Below are 25845 nucleotides of genomic sequence, written 5' to 3'. Positions count from 1 at the left end.
TTGCGTTTTTGTTGTCCTTCGCTATTTACTTTTTTCCTTCTAAGTGCGTTTTGCGTCCTTCAATTGTTTGCTACACTAATTTTTTGTAAACACCTTTTGAGAAATTATTTTGAATGTTCTTGATTTTGAATTTCTTCTTTTCGAAGTATGATGGCATGCATTGTAATTTTTGGTTTGTATTCTGGCACTGCTTGGCATGTCTGATGGATTTTTATCATTTGCACGGAATTTTGAGTGAAATTGTATTAAACGATATGCGAATCTAAGGGTTATGAGTCGTATATAGGTATATTTTTTTGATAGTCCAATTTTTTTCATAAAAGATCTGCACAGAGTGTTCGTAAATAAAGTATATTCAGGTTGCGGAATTGCCAAACCAGCCGAGCTCGGCAAATGATTGAAATTGTATTCTCAAACTAATTGTAAGTTTGCTACTTCTAAGCATTGAAGCAGTTTCCCTTGAAATGTAGATTTAAGTAAAATACGATTTCGGAAAACAGAAATATATACGATCGACTAGTTTTGCTTGTTTAAAAAATGTTTAAATGTGTCTCAATATTATGTGGATTGCCTGAGGCTATTTTTTAAAAGTTTATGGCTTGGTTTGAAATCTTGTTTTCCAAATGGTGCTGAGATTGAACTAATAAAATTGTTTAATGTTTTTGAAATTTTGCTGTTATAGTTTGCAATTTGAAAGAGTTTGGTGTGATTCTGGTTATATTTGTATTTCATGGATTTATTGTTATGCACTTTACTTCGTTTTGGGGATGTTAATTACGCGCCATAATTTATTATATGAAGAGCTTTTGTTAACATCACTTTTTCAGTATTTTCTATACGTAGTGTTAACTGAATGAATTTTAATCTGATGGCTTAAGCAAAAATAAAAGTTTATTACTCTTTGCAAAAAAACAAAAAAAAAAAATATTAAAAAAAAAAATGAAAAACAAAAATAATTTAAAAACCAAAAAAATATTTAAAAAATTATTAAAAAACTAAAAACAAAATCAAAAAAATTGGAAATTGTAAAAAAAATATCCTTTTTTTGTTAAATACTTTTGTTTAATTTTTTTTTTTAGTTTCTTTTTTGTTTTAATTTAACATTCAAGAGCTTAGTATGTTTTTTTCCTACCAAATGGAATGCACGCTTTCTCAATTCTTTTACTTTTCAAATTTAGAACTGATTTTTTATAAACAAATTTTCTAATTTGCCCTAATTCAGAACATGAAAAGAGAGTTATTTGACCTATAATTAATTTAGCTTGATTTTCGCAATTTCTTTATTTTTTTTATTGTACATATATTGTCGAAAGACTTAAATGCTGACTTCAATAATTTGTTACGCTTTTAAAATTCTTAAATTAATTAATATTCATTTTCATTAATATTCATATACTAAGTTTTTGGAATTTTTTATAAAATTCTTGTTTTGTTTTACTAATATAAAAATATAAATATAATTTGTTACGCTCTTAAAAGTGTTTAATCAATTGATATTCGTTCCCATAAATATTTATTTACTTTTCAGAATTTTTTGAAATTTGGTTGAAAATGTTTATTTATATACAGGGTTTGATTGAAAAGTAATGAGCCTTCCCGCACGGAGCGTCTGCCAAGCGATCAACCGAATCGGCTGGTGGGGGAAAATGATCGTTGGACCTTCCCGTTCCACTAGAAACTGATCCCAGCTCGCTGGCAACAGCGGTGCAGTCAACATCGCTCCGCGCGTGAAAGCTATTTTAAAAGTGTTAGGATTTTGCAGTGGCGAAAATGCAGCTGATCATCTTTTTCGACTCTCGAGGCATCGTCCACAAGGAGTTTGTACCTCCAAGAAGGACTGTAAACGCGACATTTTACAAAAAAGTACTCCTTCGGCTGAAAAACCGCGTCACCCGGGTTCGGCCCGACCTCGTCAACAATTGGACCCTTCATCACGACAATGCGCCGGCGCACACCGCCTTCCTCTGCACCTCTGCATTGGCCAAGATGGGGGTTCCGATGCCTCCCCACCTTCCCTACAGCTCAGACCTGACCCCTCCGGACTTCTTCTTGTTCCGCGCCTGAAAAGAAAGCTGAAGGGGAGGCGTTTCGACTCCATCGAGACGATCCAAAAAACTGTGACAGCCGAATTGAACGCGATTCCGGCGGATGCGTTTCCTGCAGTGGAAGGACCGCTACCAGCGGTGTATTGACGCTCAAGTGTGCTATTTTTATATTAATAAAATATAAATATTAGTTGTATAAGCCAAAAGGCTTAATAAAACTGCTTAAAAAAATAAGGCGCATTACTTTTCAATCAAACCCTGTATGTATTAAAATATTTTTTTATAAGTTATTAAGTTTGATGTTGGCAACTTTTTTTCGAACATATTTCCACTGTTTCAATATTTTCAAAAATTCCTTTTTCACTTTCGAAATACTTTTTAATTTTAAAATGTTGATTTAACATGATTTCTGTATCTATTGTTTTTTTTGTTTTTTTTTTTTGTTTTTTTTTTGTTTTTTTTTTGTTTTTTTTTTTTGTTTTTTACTGAATGATTTCGTTTTGGATAGCTAATGGCGCAAAACTAATCATATTTTTGTTTTTGTAATATTTTTTTGACCAGAAAGAAAATTCTTTTGAGTGATGGAAATCTTTATTTTGATGTAGTTCGATTTTGGAAAAAATCGGTCCTATTCTACGAATCGATCCTATAAAAAACTGAGTTGAGTTTGATATTTTTTAGTAACTTCAAATCAGCTTCATGAGCCATCTACCATTCTTTGCACTATTTGGTCTTTGCGCTAATATAATTTTATTAGAATATGGTAATTTAATCACTTATTTTAAGTCACTTTTACTAAAATTCACAAACTAATAAGTTTTTAAAACTTTTAAACTACCATATATGTAAGTAAGACAAAAGCAAATATTGCGATTTTTATAGTTTTGTCCTTCAAAGAAGTTTTTTTAAATAAAAAAATGTATTTTTAACTCCTTAAATTAAAAAAAAAAAAAGATAAAAATTCTTTAAAAAAAATTTATTTAAAAAAAACATTATATTTAAAAAAAAAAAAATTTTTTTAAGCATTTTAATTGTGTAAAAAATGTTTATTTTTAATTCCTTACAATTTCTTAAAAAAAAAAAAAAATCCTTTAAAAAAATTCTTATTTATAATTTCTTAAATTTCCTGAACAAAAGTTTTGTTTAATTCTATTTTACCTCATTGCTAACTCTAGAAACGTAAACCTCGCAAATTTGACGAGTTCATTTTGACCCAAGCAACCATACACGTGCAAGAACTATACGAAGAATTTCAAAATTTTCAGAAATTTTCTAAGCTAAATAATTAAAAAAGAAGTGCATAATAAAATTGCATTCTTAAACGAGATTATAATTGTCGATGGCGGTATTCGGTATTCCCGATAAGTTAATACGTTTAAAACCCTCGACCATGCAGAAAGCAAGGAACGTAGTAAGAGTTCAAAACAATCCGTCGCGAGAGTTCGCCACCTTGAACGGACTTCGGCAAGGGGATGGGCTTTCATGTCTCATATTTAATATTAATATTATCAGGGACTCTGCCGTAAACACAAAGGAAACTATTTTGTTTAAATCGGTTCAATTGCTGGCTTGCGCGGACGACATAGACATAATCGCATCCTCCCTGCCGAGTTTGCAAGAAGCCTTTGCAAGTATTGGGAGAGCAACAAAAGCTATGGGTTAAGGAATAAACGAAACCAAAACTAAAGCGCTACTTTCAATTACATCGGACTTTGTCAGACACAATGTGGGTCAAATACTAAAAATCGGTGACTATGGTTTCGAAGTAGTGAAGGAATTTAAATACCTTGGAGTAATCATTAATCACGACAACAAAATTTGTGCAGAAATCGGCCACAGAATCCTTATGGCTAACCGCTGCTATTTTTTGCTGTGTCAACACCAAAAAAGTCGCCTTCTAATTGTCATAGTCGTAATTTACGAGGTTTACTTATAACATAAATTCTAAGGGGGTTGTTACTCTAGAGTTAAGAGAAACCTAAACCATATTATTTTTTCTTGTGCTGTTTTTTATTTTCTTGCTCAATCGAATCTATTCAATATTGTAGTGTGGTATGAATTTTGACTTAATTTTTGCCCCAAAAAAATTTTTGAAAACTCTTAAAATATATATATTTTTTTTAAATTTCAACATTTTTTTGTTTTATTTTTATGAAATGTTCTTTGAAAAAATTTTAAATGTATCATTTTTCCTCCTCCGGTTTTAAGTGCACTGTCTTGCTCAACGAACGTCGAAACTATTTACTATTGTGGTTATGAATTTTAGTTAAATTTTTTTCCTCAAACATACTTAAAGTGTTTTAAAACTCTTGAAATAAAATGTTTTAAAAAATTTGAAGAATAATTTTTTGTTTTTTAATTTTAGGAACAATTTTTTTTTGTTATTATTTTTTTTTAAATTATTAATATATTAAACTATAAGTTTTCCTCATTTTGAAGTTGATCTCTTTTGTCCTAAACCGCATTTGTAACATCTGTTTTTCTTGTACTCTTTTGTATTGCCTTGCATTTCTCTGCATCTCCATTTGGTTTGTGTTTTTGGACTTCTTGTTCTCGTTTTAACACTTCAGCATCACTAACCACAAATCGTCATACCATAACTTTTCAACACACTTTTTTGTCTTGCGCCACACCACTACATTGTTCACCTACACCATTTTTAGATCTGTAGTAGATATTCCCAGTTCTAGTTATAACATTTTGCGTAAAACTCATCTATCTTTTTTTCTAAAAATTTTTCTCTAACTACGTAGTCTGTTTTCAAGTTTCCACACATGCACATGCAGTGACTCACACACACACACACCTTTTTGTAGCTGTTTGAATAGATAAAGTAGATATGTCTAAATAAGAAAAAGTCCACTCGAGTTGTGCCAAAGTTTTGTGTTCACTTACAAACTCATTTCTTTATTGAAATACATTTTTATATGCATACTTAGCTGTTAGTTATATATTGTGTACAATTTTTTTCTAAATCAATTTTATGCTAATTTAATCTTTATTCATTTTTATGCTTTTTCAACAACTTTAAAAAATACCCACCTCTCGACAATCTCAATATGTGATATGGAACTGATATGATTGTATTGGTGCACCATCGTCTGGTACATGCACTCCTGGTAAACTGCATCACGACATCATTTCATGCCTCTGGAACCAATTTCCTTCTGCTCACCTGCTTAATACTCTGCGCCTGCCCCATTTGCTTCAGGAATCCCAGTTCCGGTTCGATAGTCATAAGTGAAACAGGATCTCTAGATCGTATGAAAAACGCGGCCGAGAAGCGTAAAAAAGGGCCGCTGGATGATGGGCCACGCGTTTCAGATCGTGTCGAAGAGACGCGCGTCAATCCCAATTCGCTAATTGATGAAATTTTGAAGGATACCAAATTGGATCAATTAGCCGAATCGGCGGAGAGTGAGTAGCTAATTAGGAATTAAGAGCACCCAACTGAATCGAAACTAATAATATATATTTTTCCACTCTTTTCACTTAGCATCTGGTCTGCAATTGTATATTGCACGCGACGGCACCGCATCACTGGGTAGTCACGAGGTGAAAGCGCGCGTACCGACAGGCGCTTTCAAGCAGGTGGTCATGAAGAATCCAAGATAGTAGCGTAAATCGTAAAAGTGTAAGAAGAAGAAGAAGAAGAAGACGAGGAACAGGAAGCAAGAAGACTACAAACTACATAACTACTACATGCATATAAAAATACGAGTACATGCAACAACAACAAAGCTACCGCAGCAAATACATAGAAATCTAGAACAGCTACCACAGCAACAGCAGCAGCCGTAGCAGCAATAGCAGCAACTACAAAATGGAGAAAACCAATAATTAATAAAATGCAAAACTAATAATAACTAAAAAAAAAAAAGAATATTTATAGAAGAAAATAATAATAATCTAAATGCTAAAGCTAAATTAACTGTAATAAAGCCAGCAAGTCAGCAAAAAGCAGCAAACAGAAAATCAAGTCTATGAGAATAGGAGCAGTGAACAATAACGGATAAGAAGACTTACTAACACAAAAACTGAAGCCACATGTCCTACTAGAAATGCATGCCTACACACCTACATACATACATACATATTCATATTATACATCCAGCAAAAATTCGAGCTAATTGAACGCGCGCGACTGATAGAGAAACGCGAATCCTGCAAACGCCAGTAGGAATCAAGTTAAGGGGTAACACCACTGTACACGCGTAAAATAAACACGATTTGTAAAGAATTTTTTTTTATAGAAGGAAAGGAAAAACAATCACTCTGATTTGGGAAGTTATTACTTATATACTAAAATACAAAACTACAAAGTTTGATCGAAAAATTTTACAAAATGGCGGCATTGGAGACATTTTTGTAATGTGGTTTCTCTTGAAGGAGCTCCGCGGCACGCAGCACAGAGGGTGCAAATTTTAATCTGGAACAAAGAAACATTTTTTTTCTTAATCTAGATAAGAATAGCTAGAGAAACACGTAGGGGATTTAAAAAATATTTATTTTTGTGGAATTAGCAAGCATTTGAAGGAAAAAACTCTATTTTGGACTAAAAAAACGGCACTTAAATAATTATAACAATCGTTTAAATTAATCTATCGAAAATCCCCTACGCTCTTCTCTTAAGAAGGTTATTATACAGACGTAGTGAAAAACCTGATTAAAAATATTTAAAATTGTTTGAGTTATGCTGCGTGCCAATTTCAGAAAACGTGTTTTGAGAAAAACGCGTTTAAAGTTTGGAAATTTGGAGAAATCGTTAGGTAGCAGTCACTAACGCTTGGTAAAAAGCTTAAAATATTTATGAAATAAACTTCGGTAACGTATAAAACTTTTTGTTCTGTATTTTAAAAGGTTCAAAGAATTTTTTCAGCTTATAAAAAGAAAATAAATTTTTTGAAATTTCTACAGTGGTGTTACCCCTTAAGGTGCGCTCTCTTCCTTTCTATACATCTGTGCTTATGCATGTGCGTTGTTTGCCTAGAGCAATAAATTAAACGGAAACTCGAATGATTGAAATGAACGCGCGTTACATGTAAATGCAGGATAGATAAGGAAACTATCAAACGCTAACAGGAGTCTAGTAAACTTTCAACTCTTCTTGGAATGCGCGAACGAACACAATTTAACAGGCGCGTTTATTTGTGTCTAGCGCGTGGAAATGCTAACAAGTGGCAAAGCTAATTAACTTTTTCATAACTACATGCACACGTGCATACATGCATACATACATACATATATACATACATACATAGATGCATACACATATGTTGATGCGCGCAATAGCTAAGGAAATGAGAATCCTGTAAGGGGCAAACGAAAACTTGACAACTTCCACTTCTTCCTACTTCTGTCTTGCCACAAAATGTCAGGCGCGTTTATTGTATTACAGCAAGCATTCTTCATATCTACATACATACATATATTCGTATATAAAGTCACTTGAGCATATAATTAAGCTGCTTAAGGCACACGCGCAGCAAATTACATATCGTCAATAGGCAAACGGCAAAAGCAAATTTAAAAGTTTTCCTATTACAGACTTTTGAAACACGAAATGGCCGGTGCACTGTCATCGGTGTGCGGAGTATAAAAATGTAGGCCGGTACATTCCGGATCTATACCCGTTTAAGAAAGTGACAATCCACAGTATTCCTCAAGCTTAGAGCAACCTTAAGAGCAACAATCCGAAAATTGCACAGTTGAGAGACATCCTCGACAACAGCTATTGCGCTCTCACTCAATTTGACAGAATCAGCTGATTTGTTGACATAATAATTGGGCATTTCTTGTCATTTTATTGTTGTATTGCTTCTCATTTTTATTGTAACTAACAATCGAATTTATCGTAACGCGTCATTCTCTTTATCGTTTGCCCAGTTGTTACGTCACAGTCAGAAATAATCTCACGAATGTCTCGAATGTCTCTTGTAATCTATCATTTTTAAGGAAACTCGTTAAATAAACACACGAATCGTCGTGTTGCGTTAACAATTGAGCGCGTCGTGAATTGGTAGTGGAAAAATAATTTGTAATTTGCTGAAATCAATGAATTTAAGTATTTTATGGTAGTTTTTCGTTCCGATTCTGTGAAGTTTTATGGATTGTTTGTGACGAGTATTTCGATTTTAATAAGAATTTATTAGTTGTCCACGATTGAGATCAATTAAAGAAAGAATTTGGGGTAACGCAGAAAAAATGTAGTGCGATCTGAATTTAAAAAGTTCTGCTTTGCTGAGCTCAGTACTCAGCTCTATAGCGAAGAAAAGTGGCATTTGTTTTGTTTGTTAACAGTAAGAGTATCCCCGCCAGTGTCGGGCATATCACCGGTCATCTTCGTCTAGCTCATCTAAAGGTAGGCCCAGGAAACATGCTGTTTCAACGGGTTGGATCCAGAGGGGAGAGGGGTGTTAGATGAGTCGGTGGCATCACATTAGCTGTATGTAAGAAGAAATTTCAAACTTGTAATATGGATTTTAAATTTGTAATAAGAATCAGCTGATTTTAGTTATGTAGATAAGTAAACAAGCGGAGAAAATAGTAGCTTCTCTTTGCAGTGATACGAAAGGGTTTCTTAAATTGAAAATTTCTCACAAAAGAAGCTGCTTGCATTTTTTTTTTCTATCGATTTTTAAAGGCACTACAGCGGCAGAGAAAAGTATGGTAGAAAATAGTTATACAGTGAAGTAGTTTCTGAAAATGAAAGATTTTTTTTTTTTTCATATTAAATTTTTATGGTCGTTGTTTTAAAATGCCAAGTTGTTTTAAAAGTCCAGTGTTTAGATTTCAAATTACGAAACTAATTAAGTGAAAAAATTTTTAAAAATAAGATCTGTAATTTTTTTTCAAACTCTATAATTTCATCAAAAATTAAGGGGGGCCTCTTATCAGTGGCTTCAAAAAAAGGTGTTTTTTCTCAATTTTTTTTTCGAGGCGAAAAAAACGACACACAGGAATAATCTTTTGCATTTATTTGAAGGCATGTTTGAAGAGTAATAAACAATTTTTTAACATAAATAAAAAAACAAAATGGCAGACATAAGAGGGATCTCGCATAGCTTTTTGTTGCGCGCTAGTAAAACGGCGCGTAAGATTGCGGTCGTAGTTTTCACCTGAAACACAAAAGAAAAATATTGTCTTAAGCAGAAGGGTTTCCCGCATATAATAGACTACTCTTGTATAAAAATATGAAAAAATGAACACACAATTAATTATTGAAAAAAATTGCTTTTTTCGTTATTTTTTTTTTCAAGAAAGGTGTTAAATAACATTAAAAAATGAATTTTTTTGGTGTATTTTGTTAGTTAATCAGTTGCGCATTTTAATTATCTTTATATAGATTATCGGTTTGAAACGATAACTTTCGGCGTTTGTTGTTAAATCTTACACGCCATTTTCAAAAACTTGGTTTTGAGAAAACGTGTTTCAAAGTTTTCGGAAAATACACAGTATACTCACACGAGGGACGGTACACAGGCCTGTAACTCTGAAATCACTTTGAATTCCGCTATAAAATTTTGAGGGCATATTCTCCTATAATATATCTATCGATTGCAGTAAAAAACAAAAAATCGATTGAAGCCGACTGATAAGAGGCTCCCCTTAAATGAATTAGATTTTTCGTTTTTAAATAATGTTCTAAATGTTTAAAAGTATGGTAAAAAGCAGCGCAATAATGCAGAGAAGAAATTTAGTTTCTGAAAATGAAAGAATTTCAAATGTATTTTTCTTTTTTTTATTTCATGGCCGGTGTTTTAAAAGTCCAGTTTATATTCTGTATATTTCCATCTTAAATAAAATGAATTAAAGTTTTCTTTTTTAAATAATGTCCTAAAGTATTAAAATTCTCAAAAAAAAAAAATAAAAAATAAAATAGTGAGAGCCTTGATTGAGAATGAATTAATTAATTACAAAATTTACAAAAATTAACATACAAAGTTCAGCAAAGAATTTGACAACTGTGCAGGTCCAGTATAAGCAGAGGCGGCAATTGAAAGTTCTCAGCCAACCAGAAAAGAAAAGTTCTAAGCCAAAAGCAAAAAAAAAAAATAGATTTCCAGACTTTTGATGGGAAAATCCATTTGGTTCGTTGATGAGGTTGTTCTTGGATCACGTGCCCAAACTACATAATTTTGAAATGAAAATTACAATAAAGTAAAAAAATGTACACTCATTAAAATTTTAAAAGTACCAATTGAAAACAAAATCAATGCAATTTAAAAGTTGTTAACAATTAGCGAGTTTTTTGGATCACAAATTTAAAAATATATAAATATATAAAATGCGAGGGACTCACTCTGATATGCCTAAAAGTTTTTTGATGATAAAAATAATTTTTCTAAAAGATTATAAATTTTTGAACTCAAAAATTCATTTTTTTCACCGTTTTCAATTTGGAATTTAAAGGTTTTTGAACTCTAGAAAAACATTTTTTTTACAATTTTTCAATTTGGAACCTAAAGATTTTTGAACTCTAAAATCACATTTTTTTAGAAGATTTTCAATTTGGAACCTAAATTTTTTTGAGCTCTAAAACTACAATGTTTTTTTACCGATTTTCAATTTGGCACCTAAAGATTTTTGAACTCTAAAAATAATTTTTTTTTAAAGATTTTCAATTTCGAAGGAAAAATAAAAGTTTTCATGTCTTAAAAGATATTTATAGATTTACATTATCTTTTTCTATTTGGCGTGTACTAAAATGATTGTTGAAAGTACTAAATTTGGTTTTAGCAGTAGATTTTAAAGGGTATTAAATTTGCCCAGAGTACTAAAATTATTGTTGAAAGTACTAAATTTGGTTTTAGCCGTAAATTATAAAGAGTTTTAAGTTTGCCTCGAGTACTTAAATTATTGTTGAAAGTACTAAATTTGGTTTTAGCAGTAAATTTCATATTAAAATGATTGTAGAGGGTCTTAAATTTGCATATAGTACTAAATTAAAATACATGTACTAAATTTGAATAATTTTGTATTAAATTGTAATCATTTTGTATTAAGTTGTAACAATTTTGTACTAAATTGTGATAATATTGTACTGAACTGTAATAATTTTGTACTAAATTGTAATATTCTTGTACTAAATTGTAATAATTTTGTACTAAATTGTAATGATCTTGTACTAAATTGTAATAAATTATGTACTAAGTTGTAATAAATGCAGTACTGAGTTGTTATCAATAATGTACTAAATTGTAATAAATTTAGTACTGAGTTGTTATGAATTATGTACTAAAGTGTATTCTATCATGTACTCGATTGTGTGCTAAATTTAGTACTTTAAATAAGAGATGTAATTTTACCACAAATTGAAAATGCTTTATGAAGGAAAAATGCAGGCACTAAATTTATGACCATGTATTATATAGTAACACGCATCCCCCTCACCCTAAGTTAGCCAATTAAATTGCGAAACTAAATTGGTTCTAAAAAGCATTAAATTGGTTAAGAGTACTAAATTGGGTGTAAAGTGCGGTAAGCAGTCTAAAATTTTACTTGCCAAATTCAGTATTAAATTGTGTAATAAACGTAGTAAAAAGATGTGTACTAAATTTAGTACTAATTTTTGTGTACTAAATCTAATTTCCCATACAATTGTTTCATAGGAAAAAAATTACATTTTACCGCATTTGTGTACTAAATTTAGTACTCTAGTGAATTTAGTAAAAAGCTGTATACTAAGTTTAGTACTCAAATTGTGTACTAAATCTAATTTTCCAGCCAATTGCTTTATAAAGAAATATCACATTTTACCGCATTTGTGTACTAAATTTAGTACAAAGCTGTGCTAGTAAATTTAGTACAAACCTGTGTACTAAATTTAGTACTCAAATTGTGTACTAAATTTAATTTTCCAGCCAACTGCTTTATAAAGAAATATATGACATTTCACCGCATTTGTGTACTAAATGTGTACTCAAGACAACATAGTGACAGTTTATTAAATTTAATAGAAAGCTGTGTACTAAATTGTGTACTCACATTGTGTAGTAAACTAAATTTTCCTGCTAATTATGAAAAAAAATCTATAAAAATGGGTATTAAATTAGGTAAAAATCTGTATACTAAATTTAGTACACAATTTAGTACTCAAATTATGTACTAAATTTAGTACCTAAGTTGTGTACTAAATTTTTTACTAAATGAAATTTTCCAGCCAATTGCATTATGGAAAAAAATTACATTTCACCGCATTTGTGTACTAAATTTAGTACTCTAGACAAGATATTGACAAGCTTTGCCTAAAGATAAGACGACTATTATTTATACAAGTAATGTGGAATTAGTGTCACACTTTTCTACGACTACTTCTTTGTTGTAAGCCAGGCATATCAGGGTTGAAAAAAAAAACGATAAAAATACAGAAAAAAGTAGAAACACGAAATACGTGACAAAAATACAAAACTATTGAAAAGAGTACAACTTTTGCTTGAATTTAAAGGTTCTTGTTCGTTCCGCTTGATCGCTAGGATCTTTAGATGCTGCTGCAAATATATCGAACTAAGTAGGCGTATACGCTACCATATAAAGCTACTGCTATTTTCAAAGAACTAAAAAAAACAAAAATGCTGAAAAAACAATAAACTATAAAGCTACATACTTTTAGATTAACCAAAAATACACCGAAGCTTTGATTTATTCGCAACCAGCAAAACCTGTGCGCGCGTTAATGGAATTACATAGTAATAAATGCGCCAAACGTTTTTCAACTGCATTTTTCATATTTCATTTACTGCACTTCAAAAAGGTAGAGACTCTTTTGACAAAACAACACAAGTCGAGTTCGCACATTCGGCCTGTCAAGCACTAAATTTGTTGGTTGTAATGCAAATTTTTAACTATTAATCGTTCATAGCGGAAGTTGAAGCATTCAACTCAATGAAAGTTGAATGGAAATTTTGAATTTTATATTATGTAGGTACTATCCGGAATTTCCATCTAAAAGCTAAGAAATATTAACACATTGTGGTCGGGCGTTTTGTGTCAGTGCATTACGGCTGGAGCGGGTAATTTATTGAAAAATGTGCGCGAATTTTATTGTTATTAAAAATCAGTATAAATTTAAAAAGGCTCTGATTTCTTTTTTTAACTTTTATTTTCTTATCTTAGAATGTATTCTCTATCGTTATTATAATAAATAAAGCTACTTTCTGTATACTGTGAAGATGCGGTCGTTTACTCGAAAAAAAGAAAATTTTAACCAACAAATAATTAAATGAAGTAAATAATGAAAACTAATAATGTGTTAAGGTGTGGTAGCGCTCAAAACATTTACCTCTATGAAGAGGTACGCCGCAAAATGTGCACATAAAACAAGTTTCACTTCGCACTTTTTGAGACGCACACACACGACATATTCTTTGCGCATATTTTTTCTTCCCGGTTCCAACAATTTTCTCGATAACGTGTTTCCTCATATCCATTGACAGTCTTCCTGGTGGATCGGTTTTAGGCGCCCTCTTCCCGGAAGTAGATGGTCCTGCCTCTTGAGCGTTGGTATCCTCTTCAGTTGGTATCGAATCAGTAACCCAATGCAAAGCTACGTCGTTTAAAAATTTTTTATATTTTACTTTGTTGTTTTTTGTTGAGTTATAAACAACAAAGGAATTGAACAATGCACAATTTATCATGTACATGGTTACTCGTTTTGTCCATTTCGTAGTCTTTCGTAATATCGAATAATAAGACAAATACTGATCGGCACGATCGACACCTTTCATGAATTTGTTGTAATCAAGCAATGCATTTGGTTTAATTATTTTTTGATGAGTTGTTCTGTCAATATTGTGACTCTCTTTCATTTCCGCCGAATGTATAGATGAAATAAAGCAAACTTCTTTCTTCGATTGCCAGATTTGAAGTAAAACATCCCCTTTGCGGCGAAATATTGTCTGTCCTTTTTTGAGATTTGTTTTTTTTAAACACTCCGGTAAACCTCTGTTTTTCCTGATGGTTCCACATAATCTAATTTTTTTTTTCAAAAGAGCTATAGTGTTATCAACACTATTATAGTAGTTATCCATATATAAATGGTAGTTGACATCTGTATATGGAGCTACAAGTATATGTATTGTCTCTATCAGCCGTATTCCCTGAGCAGAATAAATTTGCATGTTACAAATATATCCTGTTTCGCTGTCACATAACATTCTCACCAGTATACCATATTTTGTGAGTTTTCCGGCATTATAAACTCTAAAAAATAACCGTCCTCTCCAAGGTATAATGCCTTCATCTAAAGAGAGCTGCTGTTTAGGTTTGTATATTTTCATAAATTTTGGTTGAAAATAATCAATTATGGGCCTGACTTTGATCAATCTGTCAGATGCACCGGTAGTATTCTTGTTATTGTTGAAATGCCACGCCTTCCATATTTGTCTAAATCTATCTCTAGACATTGTTTTTGCAAAGAATGGTGTTTCTGTGCAGGGATATGTTGTCCAGTACTCGTCTCTTCTATCTTTTCTAACTTGCCCCATGAAAATAATTAGTCCCAAGAATTTCTTCATTTCAGAGATCGTGATGTCCTTCCATTTCACTGATTTTTTAGGTATCTTGAACTTATTTATATTTTGGTAATAATACCTATTCGATTCCTCAACAAAATATGTAAACTAGTCATCACCAATAAACAAATTCGTCGCATCAGTTATGGATTTGGGAACAGTATCAACATTTATCCCAGGGTAACCTAAAAACTCCTCTAGAACTGGAGGATTATCAATCGATGACCATTCTTCTTCATGTTCGTCAGAACTTGATTCGGAATCAGACAAAATAGTTCGACGGGTGAATCTTCGAGATCCCGGAATAATGTCTGTATCGTCGCTCACATCCTCACTATCACTATGAATATCACCATCCGACGAATAATCTGACAAATTGTCTGCAAATATTTCTTCGTCGTTTCCGTCATCCCTGTATTCCATTTTGTCGGTATATAGAGTATATATATATATATAAATAACTTTATATGAAAAATAATGCACTATACTATCGTCGTAAGCACCATGAATTACGCCACTTAACTAAAACTGAAATAAGAGTTGTTTTGAAATTAATTGCTTTTAAATTTGCTCGTATGATGTTTACTGTTAAACACAATTTACCGTTATTATTTTGATTTGTATATGTTTGTACATCGTAATACTAGGTATGAGAAAGGGTAACAACAAACATTAATAACCCGTATATCTTTATTTCCCTTATTCTACCACCCATTTATAAAAACGTATAACTACGTGACCCGCGCTCTACCCACAGTTTGCGAAGAACGTATTTTTACGTGTCCCGCACACAATGTGTTAAAATTATTTAAAAATGTTTTTGTCAAAATTTCACAGACGTTCAATTTTCTTACTTTGTGCGGCTTCGATCTTTTTTTTACATACAAACAATTTTTCATACCGCAGATAAAGCCTTCATTTCGATAAAAGTTGAAACATTGAATTTTTTTATTATGTAATATCAGGAATTTCCATCTAAAAGCGAAAAAATATTAAAAAGTTTTTTATTAGAAATTTCCATCTAAAAGCGAAAAAATATTAAACAAGTTTTTTATTAAAGTTTTTTTTTTTTCAAAATTTCACAGTCGTGCAATTTTCTTACTTTGTGCGGCTTCAATCTTTTTTTTACATAGAAACAATTTTTCATAGCGGCAGATAAAGCCTTCATTTCGATAAAAGTTGAATTAAAACATTGAATTTTTTATTATGTAATATCAGAAATTTCCAAAATTTAAAAGCAAAAAAATATTAAAATTATTTAAGCTGTTTTTTTCTGTTTTCAAAATCCACAGACGTGCATTTTTCTTACTTACGGCTTCAATCTTTTTTTTACATGCAAACACTTTTGGTTCGTTGCTCATATTTTTATAGAAATACATGCATACATACATACAGTTATATAGCTACATATGGACGTGACTTTTAAGTGAAACCCGATAGCTGACTAATTGCATTGGCAGCTTTGAAAATTGGAAACAAATGAAAAACTGAAAAACGGGCGTTTAGTTTTTACGTTTTTTTGTCAAACAGTGATTTTTTGTGAACGTGAAGTGAAGCAATTAAATAAAACACAGCTTTTAGACTTCACTTGTTTCCAGAAAAATAACGTACATACACACATACATCACAAAAAAAATGTCTCTCATCAATCCTTTTACCCCTTAATTACTGCTCCCTTTACCTTTCCACACTCACACTCTCTCACACACTCACACACACACACATGCTAGTAAGCATACTTTTCGTACAACAACACATTTTGCGGTTTACTTTTATCTGTCTACTCCTCCTCCTCCTACTACTGCTACTACTACTACTACTACTTAGTACATATTCTAGTGCATACAAACACACATAAATATGTATTTCATATATGTAATATGTTGACCTAATTAAAGAATATATGAATACATACATACTTATAAATATATATTTAATAATCCTGCCTAGTTCTAAAAAAAAAAACAAAAACAAAAAACACAAATTTATTAAAAAACAAAAATGTGCGTGTTTATCTGTGTAAAATATGATTGTTTAGTTAATATTCTGCTCTTCGAGATGTATTGAAAGAAAAAATAAATAAAAATGAAAATAAAAATCAATAAATAAAATGCGTACAAGCAAGAGTTAAATTAAAAGAAAAAAAAAAGAAAACAACAACTGAGAAAATATTAAGCCTAAAATATCAATTAATATTTAGTTGTTAGACGTAGTTAGCCTTTTAAAATACATACATAAATACATTAAATTAAATATATTATAATACAAATTAAATACTATACCTTATAATATATAAAAGTAAACAAATATGAAATGAAATAAAATTATAATTTAAATTTAATAACAAGTTTGATTACTTATTTTATTACACAGCGCAACAAATTTGTAGTTTTTAATTGGCGAGTATTTCTGGCAAGTACAAATAAGGGTGTGTTCGTCTCACTCAATAATAGGTTTGTTCATGAAGCAAATATTTAGTTTGTAACAATTGTTACAAATTATCACGTTTCGGTGTTCTTACTTACTTACTTAGGTGGCCATAACAACTCGTTACCGAGTTACGGCCGACCTCACTAGCAATGGTCTTCCTCTGCGTTGGCTCCCTTGGACTTCGCCCTCGAACACCTTCTTTGCTGGAGCTTCTTCATCCATACGCACGACATGCCCTAGCCAACGCAGGCGTTGGATGGCGATGCGTTGAACTACGTCAATGTCGGCCTAGAGCTCATACAGCTCGTGGTTCATTCTGGAACGGTAGTGTTCGCCAACGCGCACAGGGCCGAAGAACTTTTCTCTCGAATACCCCAAGAGCGGCTGCATCGCTTTGTGACACTACCCATGCCTCTGCGCCATAAAGCAACAAGGGTATGATGAGCGTCTTGTAAAGTGTCAGTTTGGTCATGCGGGAGAGGGCTCGACTACTCAATTGCTTACTTAGCCCATAGTAACACCTATTAGCAAGAGTGATTTTCCGTTTGATCTCCAGGCTCTAAACGGCGGAGCCAAGATAAATAAATTCTGGCACAACTTCGAAGGTATAGTTGTCCGCAATGACGTGCGTTCCTACACGCCGTGTGTTCCGCGTTGTAGACAGCATATACTTCGTTTTACCCTCGTTCACCGCCAGACCCACTCGTGATGATTCCTTTTCGATATCAGAAAACGCAGCCGTGACATCTCGCTTACAGCGGCCGATAATGTCAATGTCATCGGCGTACGCAAGGAGCTGGACACATTTGTAGAAAATAGTGCCATTACGATGCACACCTGCTTTTCGGTGCACCCCTTCCGTCACGAAGTTGAAGAGGTTGCATGACAGTGGATCGCCTTGTCTGAAACCTCGAACGGTACTGAATGGCTCGGAGAGGTTATTTCCTACGTTGACGGAGCTGGTTGTGTTGCTCAACGTCATTCTGCAAAGCCGTATGAGCTTCGCTGGTATACCGAACTCAGACATGGTGGCGTACAGGCAATTTCTTATCGGGCTATCGAACGCAGCTTTATAGTCGACAAAGAGATGATGGGTGTCGACTTGCTTTTCATGGGTCTTTTCGGTGTTCATTTGCCCAAAAAACTTGCAAAGTCGCGGAAAGTGATGGAGCAAAATGACATATCACTTTGAGGGAAGTTGCAAATTTTTACTGAATAAATTTTTAATTGTAAGAATTTGCAAGCGAGAAAACCAGCTGATCGAAAAGTAAAAATAAACACGAATTAAAATTTGCAAATTGCAATTGCTAATGGAATGTTCCTCATCTGACAGCGATGATGAAATGGAACAAATTATTGTGGACCAAATGAAATCGTTTGATTCCGAAGCTCGTTATTTGCATTTTATTCGCTTTATTTTTTTAATCTAATACGAGGGGTGCCTTTTATATGTCGGGATTTGGCAACCCTGGTGTTGCACTCTGCCAACTGACAGCTGTATCGCAAAGTTTGACATTTTTTGGCTTTTACGTGCTCAGAAAGTTTTGAAATACCAGCGCTATTTGTGTTGTTTACAGTAACTTAAAAGATTCATCTCGGTCCAAAAATGGAATTAAATCGTGAACATTTTCGTGCGATTATTTTTTACAACTTTCGACGTGGATTAACTCAGCAAGGACCAGTGTTTACCGATGGTATGGTGAATTCAATCGTGGTCGTAGTTCACTCCAAGACGAATTTCGTGAAGGTCGTCCAAAATCAGTTGATTTTCCGAAAACCATTGATGCTGTGCGCGAACTGATATTGCAAGATCGTCATGTGACCTATCGTGAGATTGAGGCAATCTTAGGCATTAGTGGGACCAGCAGACATTCAATATTGCATAAGCATTTGACTGTCAAAAAACTTTGTTCGCGTTGGATCCCACACAATTTGTCAATCGCTCAAAAAAAGATTCGTGTCGATTGGTCGAAGGAAATACTCAAAAAATACGATCGCGGGGCTTCGAAACACGTCTATGACATCGTGACAGGTGATGAATCATGGATTTACGTGTATGAGCCCGAAAGTAAACAGCAGTCGACTGTATGGGTGTTTCAAGATGAGCCAAATCCAACAAAAGTTGTTCGCGCACGAAGCACTTCCAAGCAAATGGTCGCCTGTTTTTTCGGAAAAACTGGACATGTCGCAACCGTACCACTAGAACAACGCAGAACACTGAATTCTGAGTGGTACACAACCATTTGTTTGCCAGTTGTCTTCCAATAAATTAGGAAAACTAATCGCCAAAGACGGATCAGTCTTCACCAGGACAATGCGAGCTCTCACACATCGGCTCAAACAACTGCATTTTTGAGCACCCAAAACATCGAATTAATTGGTCATCCGCCGTATATTCCTGATTTGGCACCGAATGACTTCTTTTTATTCCCGTACGTAAAAAACAAAATGAAAGGTCAACGTTTTTCGACACCTGAAGAAGCGGTTGCGGCATTCAGGATGCATGTTTTGGAGGTACCTCATTCAGAGTGGCAAAAGTGCTTCGACAATTGGTTCAAACGCATTCAAAAGTGTGTAGATCTTCATGGAGAATATTTTGAAAAACAATAAAGTGATTTTCGATGATTAAATTTTGTTTTTGTTCTCTAATTCCGAAATATAAAAGGCACCCCTCGTACAAGGTAGCACAAGTAAAAAATTTGAATTTTTGTGATTTTTCCTGCAGAACAATTTAACCAGCTTTTCGTAAAACTTGCAAATTGTTACTGGTTTTGCGTTCATGTAGTTAGATGTGCATACAAGGTGAAGTCCAAAATAAACAAGACTTAGCTAAAATAGAAACGACAGGAGTTTTGTTCTGATAACTTCGAGTTTATTTATTCAAAAAAGTCCCCACTGACCTCGATACACTGTTTTGCGCGATCTAAAAGCTTTTTTAAAGAGTGTTTCAAGTCATTGACCGGAATGTCCTTGAGGATTTCGGTACAAGCCTTTTGGATGGCCGAACGCAAAGCGTTTTCCTTTCATGTTCAAATGCAATTTTTCGAATAGGTAGAAATCAAAGGTCGCCATATCAGGCAAGTACGGTGAGTGATTGATGGTTAAAATGCGATTTCTAGTCAAAAAATCAGTCACAAGAGTGGATCGATGAGATGGCGCATTATCATGCAATAAGCGCCAGATTCCTCCTTCGTGCTATTCAGGGCGAATTCGACGAATGCGATGCAACAAATGCTTCAAAGCGCCGAGATAGAAAATTTAGTGGACGGTTGGCCTGTTGGCACGAACTTCTTGTGGACAATTCCCTTGAATTCGTTAAAACAAATGAGCATCGACTTGATTTTTGACTTCTCCAAAGGGGTGGTGGCTCGACTAGGGCCTTCCATTTGGCACTTTGGCGCTTAGTTTCAGGTTCATCTTGGAAACACTACGTTTCATCACTAGTTACAATGATGTAAAGGAAGTTCTCGTCTTTTCTCGCCTCTTTAAGGTCTTTCAAATGTTGAATTCTGAGCAATTTTTGGTCCTCAGTTAACTTGTGCGGAATGAAACGTGCGCAGACCTTTCATAAGCCCAAATGATCTGTTAAAATGCGATAAATCGATTTTTAGAGATATTCAACTCCGATTCCATGAATTTCAACGATGATTTCGGTTCATTTTTGATAAATTTACGAACAATTTCGATGGAGTGTTCCGTGATTACCATAATTTAAGATTGCTCTGGATGTCAGTCACCAGTTCGCCGTATTTGTTCTGACAGGTTAGCACGAGAAAGAACGACTGGCGCGCTTTGTTAAACTCGGCCAAAATCGCGTAAGCGGTTATCGCCCCAATTAAGAAGAAGAAGTTCCGTGATTACTGATTTTGGGCGGACGGTATGTTCATTGTCATTTATATCCTCACAAGCATCTCTGAAACTTGTAAACCACACACAAAGTCTGGCACGTGATAGACAATCATCGCCAGAAACTTTTCATCAATTCAAATGTCCGAAACATTTTACCGATTTTAAAACAAAATTTGATATAAGCTCTTTCCTCGAAACTCATTTTTGTACCGATGACACAAACAAACTGACACCTTAGACGCAATAGCTTCACTTCCACTGAACCGAATGTCACCAAGCTTTCACTGAATAACACAGCTAGGGATGTAACTTCTAACGTACTGACTCATTAAAAAGATGGCGCTATCAAAAACATTTGTATGACACCAGTCTTGTTCATTTTGGACTTCACCTTGTATACTATACTTAGTCCTGCCATAAGTTCTGTTACAAGGTAAGTCCGCTATAGAAATATAATTACTAGTTAGTTTTTTTTAATCATGTAAATATCAAACAAAAAAATTATTTTCATTCCAAATCGCCATCATTTCCTTTTACAACAGCCTTCAAACGATTAGGCCATTCAGCTATTTCAGCACGCTCGGTTTCCATTAATATTTTGATGTCGCTGCTCGAACCAAAGATTGTTTAAGACTCTCCAAATTTCTGTGAGGTCTTCGATCCAAGTTCTCCAATTCTGACCACAAATTGTAGTCCAATAGATTCAGATCTGGACTTACAGACAGCCAATCTTCTGCAGTTATGAATCCAGTAATATTGTTTTCAGCCACTGCCTTATGGGCTGGAGCGGAATCTTGCTGGAAGATCCAACGCTCTCCATTGAAGACAGTACTGCTCAACTGCTTCATCATGCCTTCTAAGATATCCACCTGTTACAATTTGCCACGGTCTTAACCCATTTTTCGTAGAAATGAAAAGATGTAACGCCTTTACAAGATACTCTCCACCAAACCACTACGGAGAACATTTTTTGCGTCTTTAGAAATTTTAGCATAGATTTTGTCGTTTTGCTGATTAAAAACTTCTTCAACAGAGAAAAATTTCTCATACATATGTGAAAATAATATTTTCATGTCAACGGCCACCGAAGAAGATGCTTGCATCTGTCGAGTCTAATTTTCTGTAAGCGCGTCGTCAAAAGATGACCAAATAACCGACGGGAGGCTTTCGTATGGAGATCATCTCTAATTAGTCTTTTCATGGATCTGGTCGATACATTCATTTTCCTGGGCATGATTTTCTGCTTTCTAAGAGGATTTCTACGAACTCTTTCTCGAACGGCTTTTATGGCTGCACTGGTTCGAACCACGCGAGGACGACCACTTCTATTTCTGTTTGTCACTTCAGACGTTTCAGAAAACGTTTGATCGCGCGATAAAAAACATTCTCGAAATATTAAGTTCTTTCAGCAATTCGAAAATCCCACTTGCACTTTTACCACACTTTTGTAATGCAATCACTGCAATTTGACTTTCCTTAGCTCCCCACTCCAAATTAAATTTTAATTTTAATTTATATCTTATAAAAAATGTAGCGCATTCTAAAACAAATATTATATAAATCGAAATTTCAGACTTTTTAATTAGAATTAAAATATACTACTATAGTACAATATATGCAGTTTCCTAGCTCATTAAGAAACACCCTCTCATTAAAAAAAACTTGTGTATTCGTTGTATGGAGAAAATGCACACCAAGCGTAAGGGAAAAAAATGATTAAAAATCAACGAGAATTGTATTTATTACTTTGATTATGGGTGTACCTGTATGTAGCGGGTGTTTTTAAGATCTGGAGAACTTAAAATGATATGATAATTCAAAACAGAAATAGTGCTCGAATATTTTTTTTTATAATTTTGTGGCATTTATTTTTATTATTCATATGTTCGCTCGGCTACTTTTTATAATAAATCTGTACATATAATAATTCCGAATGAATCCAGCCATTTGGTGTCAATTCTTGCACGAGCTGTATTTTATAGGCACGTAAGCCAATATCCCTACGTAAAATTTTCCACGTCGTCGAAGGACAAAGCCCAATAAGTTGAGATCGACGATGAATCGACATTTCGGCGTCTTAGCTTTAAGAACTTCGCGAGCAGAATTTTTTGGCCAAGTAAATTTCCGTAATTTGAAAGTGTTTTCCTGACGATTCATGATGACTTGCCATCTTACTGACCAGAAATGGCAACGTAGTTTGCCATTCTTGGCTGTCAAACCATAGTTATTGATATCGATAGCTCTCATGCAGCTAAAAAAACACCCGATATATTAATTTTCTTGTTGATTTTTTCTCATCAGTTTACATACATACGGCAAAAAATGTTTAGAACTAAATTAATCAGTAGTCCGTCTATTATTGCTTTGCTCGCTGCTGTTCCTAGTCATAAATTTATGAATTTATTATTACTTTGTTTCTAGCAGTCAAATTACAATGTAATTAAGTGATAGGCACGTCCGCGTAAGTAAGTCAGAATGACTAAATATACACCTGCTGATGTCAGAAGCTAGGTAAAACTAATATTGAAATTTTTATGATTATGCAATTGACACTGCGATCATTGATCTTTGGCGAAATCTGCCTTGTCATTCAACAAATGTGCTTCTTGGCTCAACTAGCATTTCCTATCCGACAATGAAAGCCTATCGAAACCAACTTTTTCATGGGTAAAAAGGAATGCCCGCGTTATAGGTAGATATTTGAGAAAATTTTGGTATCGCTCGTTAGAGTTCATCTGTTTGTTTTTGAGCAAAATCAGTACACTTATCATTCTTACTTTCGAATCAACTGAATAGTGATAAACTACTCAAAAGCACTTTTCAACTATTTAAAGACACCCATTAACGAGCGCGCAAATCCAGCATTAAAGTTTCAAAACTAGTTTCACTCAGCTTCTCACTCAGCTTCAGGTGTCTTTGTTGTCATTCTGTATGTATTAGTTAACCTGCTTAACCCTGGAACTCGGACGCGCCTATCACTCAACTACATTGTAATTTAATTGCGGCGCGTAGAAACAAAGTAATCATAAATTTAGTGCAATCATTGATTACCAGCAGCTGCAAGCGGATCAATATTAAACTGATAAAGAAATACTTCTAAACAAATTTTTGTCGTCTATAAATCGATGATAAAAAACTAACAGATAATCTAAACAGGAAATTATACAAATAAAAGTGAATTAAGGTGCATTTAACTACGAGGCTCGTTTGAGAAGTACGCGCAACGGCAGAGAGATAGCCCTTTTGGTGCGTTTTGAGGTTACGTTTAGTTAGTATGATAGCATCTCTTGGAAGAACGCACAACAAGTTTCAGTCAGAACGGGCCATTTCCGTGTGTTTGGCATTCGTTTGAATTGAGGAAGTCGAGTGTCGAAGTCCCCTTTTCATCACGACCACGCACCAGCTCACGCCTCAGCAGTTGTGGTCGCAAAATAAATGGAATTAAGGCTTCACATCTACCCTATTCTTCAGACTTGGCTCTCTTGAGCTACTATTTGTTCTCCAATTTGAAGAAATGACTGGCGGTGATTGCAGAAACGATTGGCTATTTTTCAGACTTTCAAATTTTTTTTTTCTCAGACAAATTCAATTTTTCGGAACGGACCAACAAACTAAAACAGCGTCGGATGAAGTTTATAAGCCTAAAATGGGACTGTGTCGAAAAATACGATAGGTTTACCCCAAAACAATAAAGTAATTTTTATTTTTGCACGAACTTTTCAAGCGACTCTCGTAAGTCGTTTGATCAACAACATCTTGATTTGGTAGATCTGCGAAGAGTTGTTCAAAAATAATGGGTTGAATCGAATTTCTATCAAACATTGCGGCTAAATAGAGCTTAGAAGACGATTAGAGCATTGACTCCATTTCTTAATGAGCGGCTTCATGTCAAGTGATTCAAGTATTTTGGGCATTGTCGTAAATTTTGTCGATTAAAATTGGTTTATTCGCAGACTAGGTTAGGTTGGGCAATGCTGGCTGATCTGTAAAAATATCTCATTTAGATCCCTAGGGTCCATTGTGTTACCAGTGCTATGTATCTGTACTCGAAGCTAGTTTTTTATGTAATTCTTAATGCAAGTCTTCCCGAATTTTAACAAGCCGTTCAGCCTTTTGACAGAACTATATTTCGAGGATAAAAAATTCATTGATCATACGCACAATTTTCGTGTCCTAGAGAGAGCAGGGCTGTGGAAGATTAGGAATGGAAAGTACCCCTAGCATTCGCTTCGCTGCATTTGTTACACGCATCGCTTTGGACTAATCCCATTTTGTAGACTGGAGTGTAATAAAGAAGTAAACTGAAAAATATTTGACAAAAATTTAATAATTTCGAGATTTACTCACTGCTGAAAGTTTTGGTACAGCATTTTTTAAAGTGCAATATCAGCGATTCTTGCTAACAGTTTTATAAATATTTTTTATTTTAGTACAGGGTTATGCACAAATAATTTTTTTATTTTTTCACATATTTATTTTTCTCTTTTTGTAGGATATATTTGAATTGTTGGAAATTTATTATGGAACCCTACAGTACAACACAACGCGTTAAAATTATCGAGTTTTTCTATTCTTGTCAACGATCAATTGTTTTAACACAGCGTAAATATCGGCAACATTTTAATTCCAGATGAGCTCCCACAGCTTTCATGATTAGGAGTTTGGTCGGTCGTTTTGAGGAACTGAGCTCAGTGGCCGACCGTCCTGGACGAGGTGCCCATCGAAATATTCGCACTGAAGGCAACGTGGAAACTGTGTGGCAGAGTGTTGTAGATGATCCATCTGTCTCAACTCGCCGTCGTTCCAGCCAATTGGGCTTTTCCAGAACGACATTGCGTAGAATTTTAAAGTTGGATCTTAAGATGTACCTATACAAGATTCAATTTGTTCAAGCACTGCTGCCGCAAGACCACCGAAAATAGCCAAATTGATTTTTTAAATAATGTTTTGATGTCAGATGAAGCACATTTCCATTTAAATGGTTATGTCAACAAACAAAACTGTAGATT

The 25845-nt window shown here is 33.9% G+C and overlaps 1 protein-coding gene across 4 annotated transcripts in view; it reads left to right on the top strand.

Annotated features, from left to right (window-relative positions):
* The window catches only part of LOC128864488 (EEIG family member 2), a 48762-nt gene extending 38601 nt beyond the window's left edge, over positions 1-10161 (top strand). For 3 of the 4 annotated variants that reach the window (XM_054104172.1, XM_054104171.1, XM_054104174.1), the window contains 2 exons: positions 5257-5462; positions 5542-10161. In XM_054104172.1, coding sequence (XP_053960147.1) covers positions 5257-5462; positions 5542-5660 — 325 coding nt within the window. In that variant the 3' untranslated portion in view covers positions 5661-10161. The remainder of the gene's footprint in view (positions 1-5256; positions 5463-5541) is intronic. The other variant, XM_054104175.1, reaches the window with a different exon arrangement.
* The last annotated feature ends 15684 nt before the right edge of the window (positions 10162-25845 follow it).

This window comes from Anastrepha ludens, chromosome 5 (assembly GCF_028408465.1).
Source record: "Anastrepha ludens isolate Willacy chromosome 5, idAnaLude1.1, whole genome shotgun sequence".
NCBI classification, from domain to species: Eukaryota; Metazoa; Arthropoda; class Insecta; order Diptera; family Tephritidae; genus Anastrepha; species Anastrepha ludens.
Note: the sequence above shows the minus strand (reverse complement) of the source record. Positions and strands in the feature narration are given on the sequence as shown.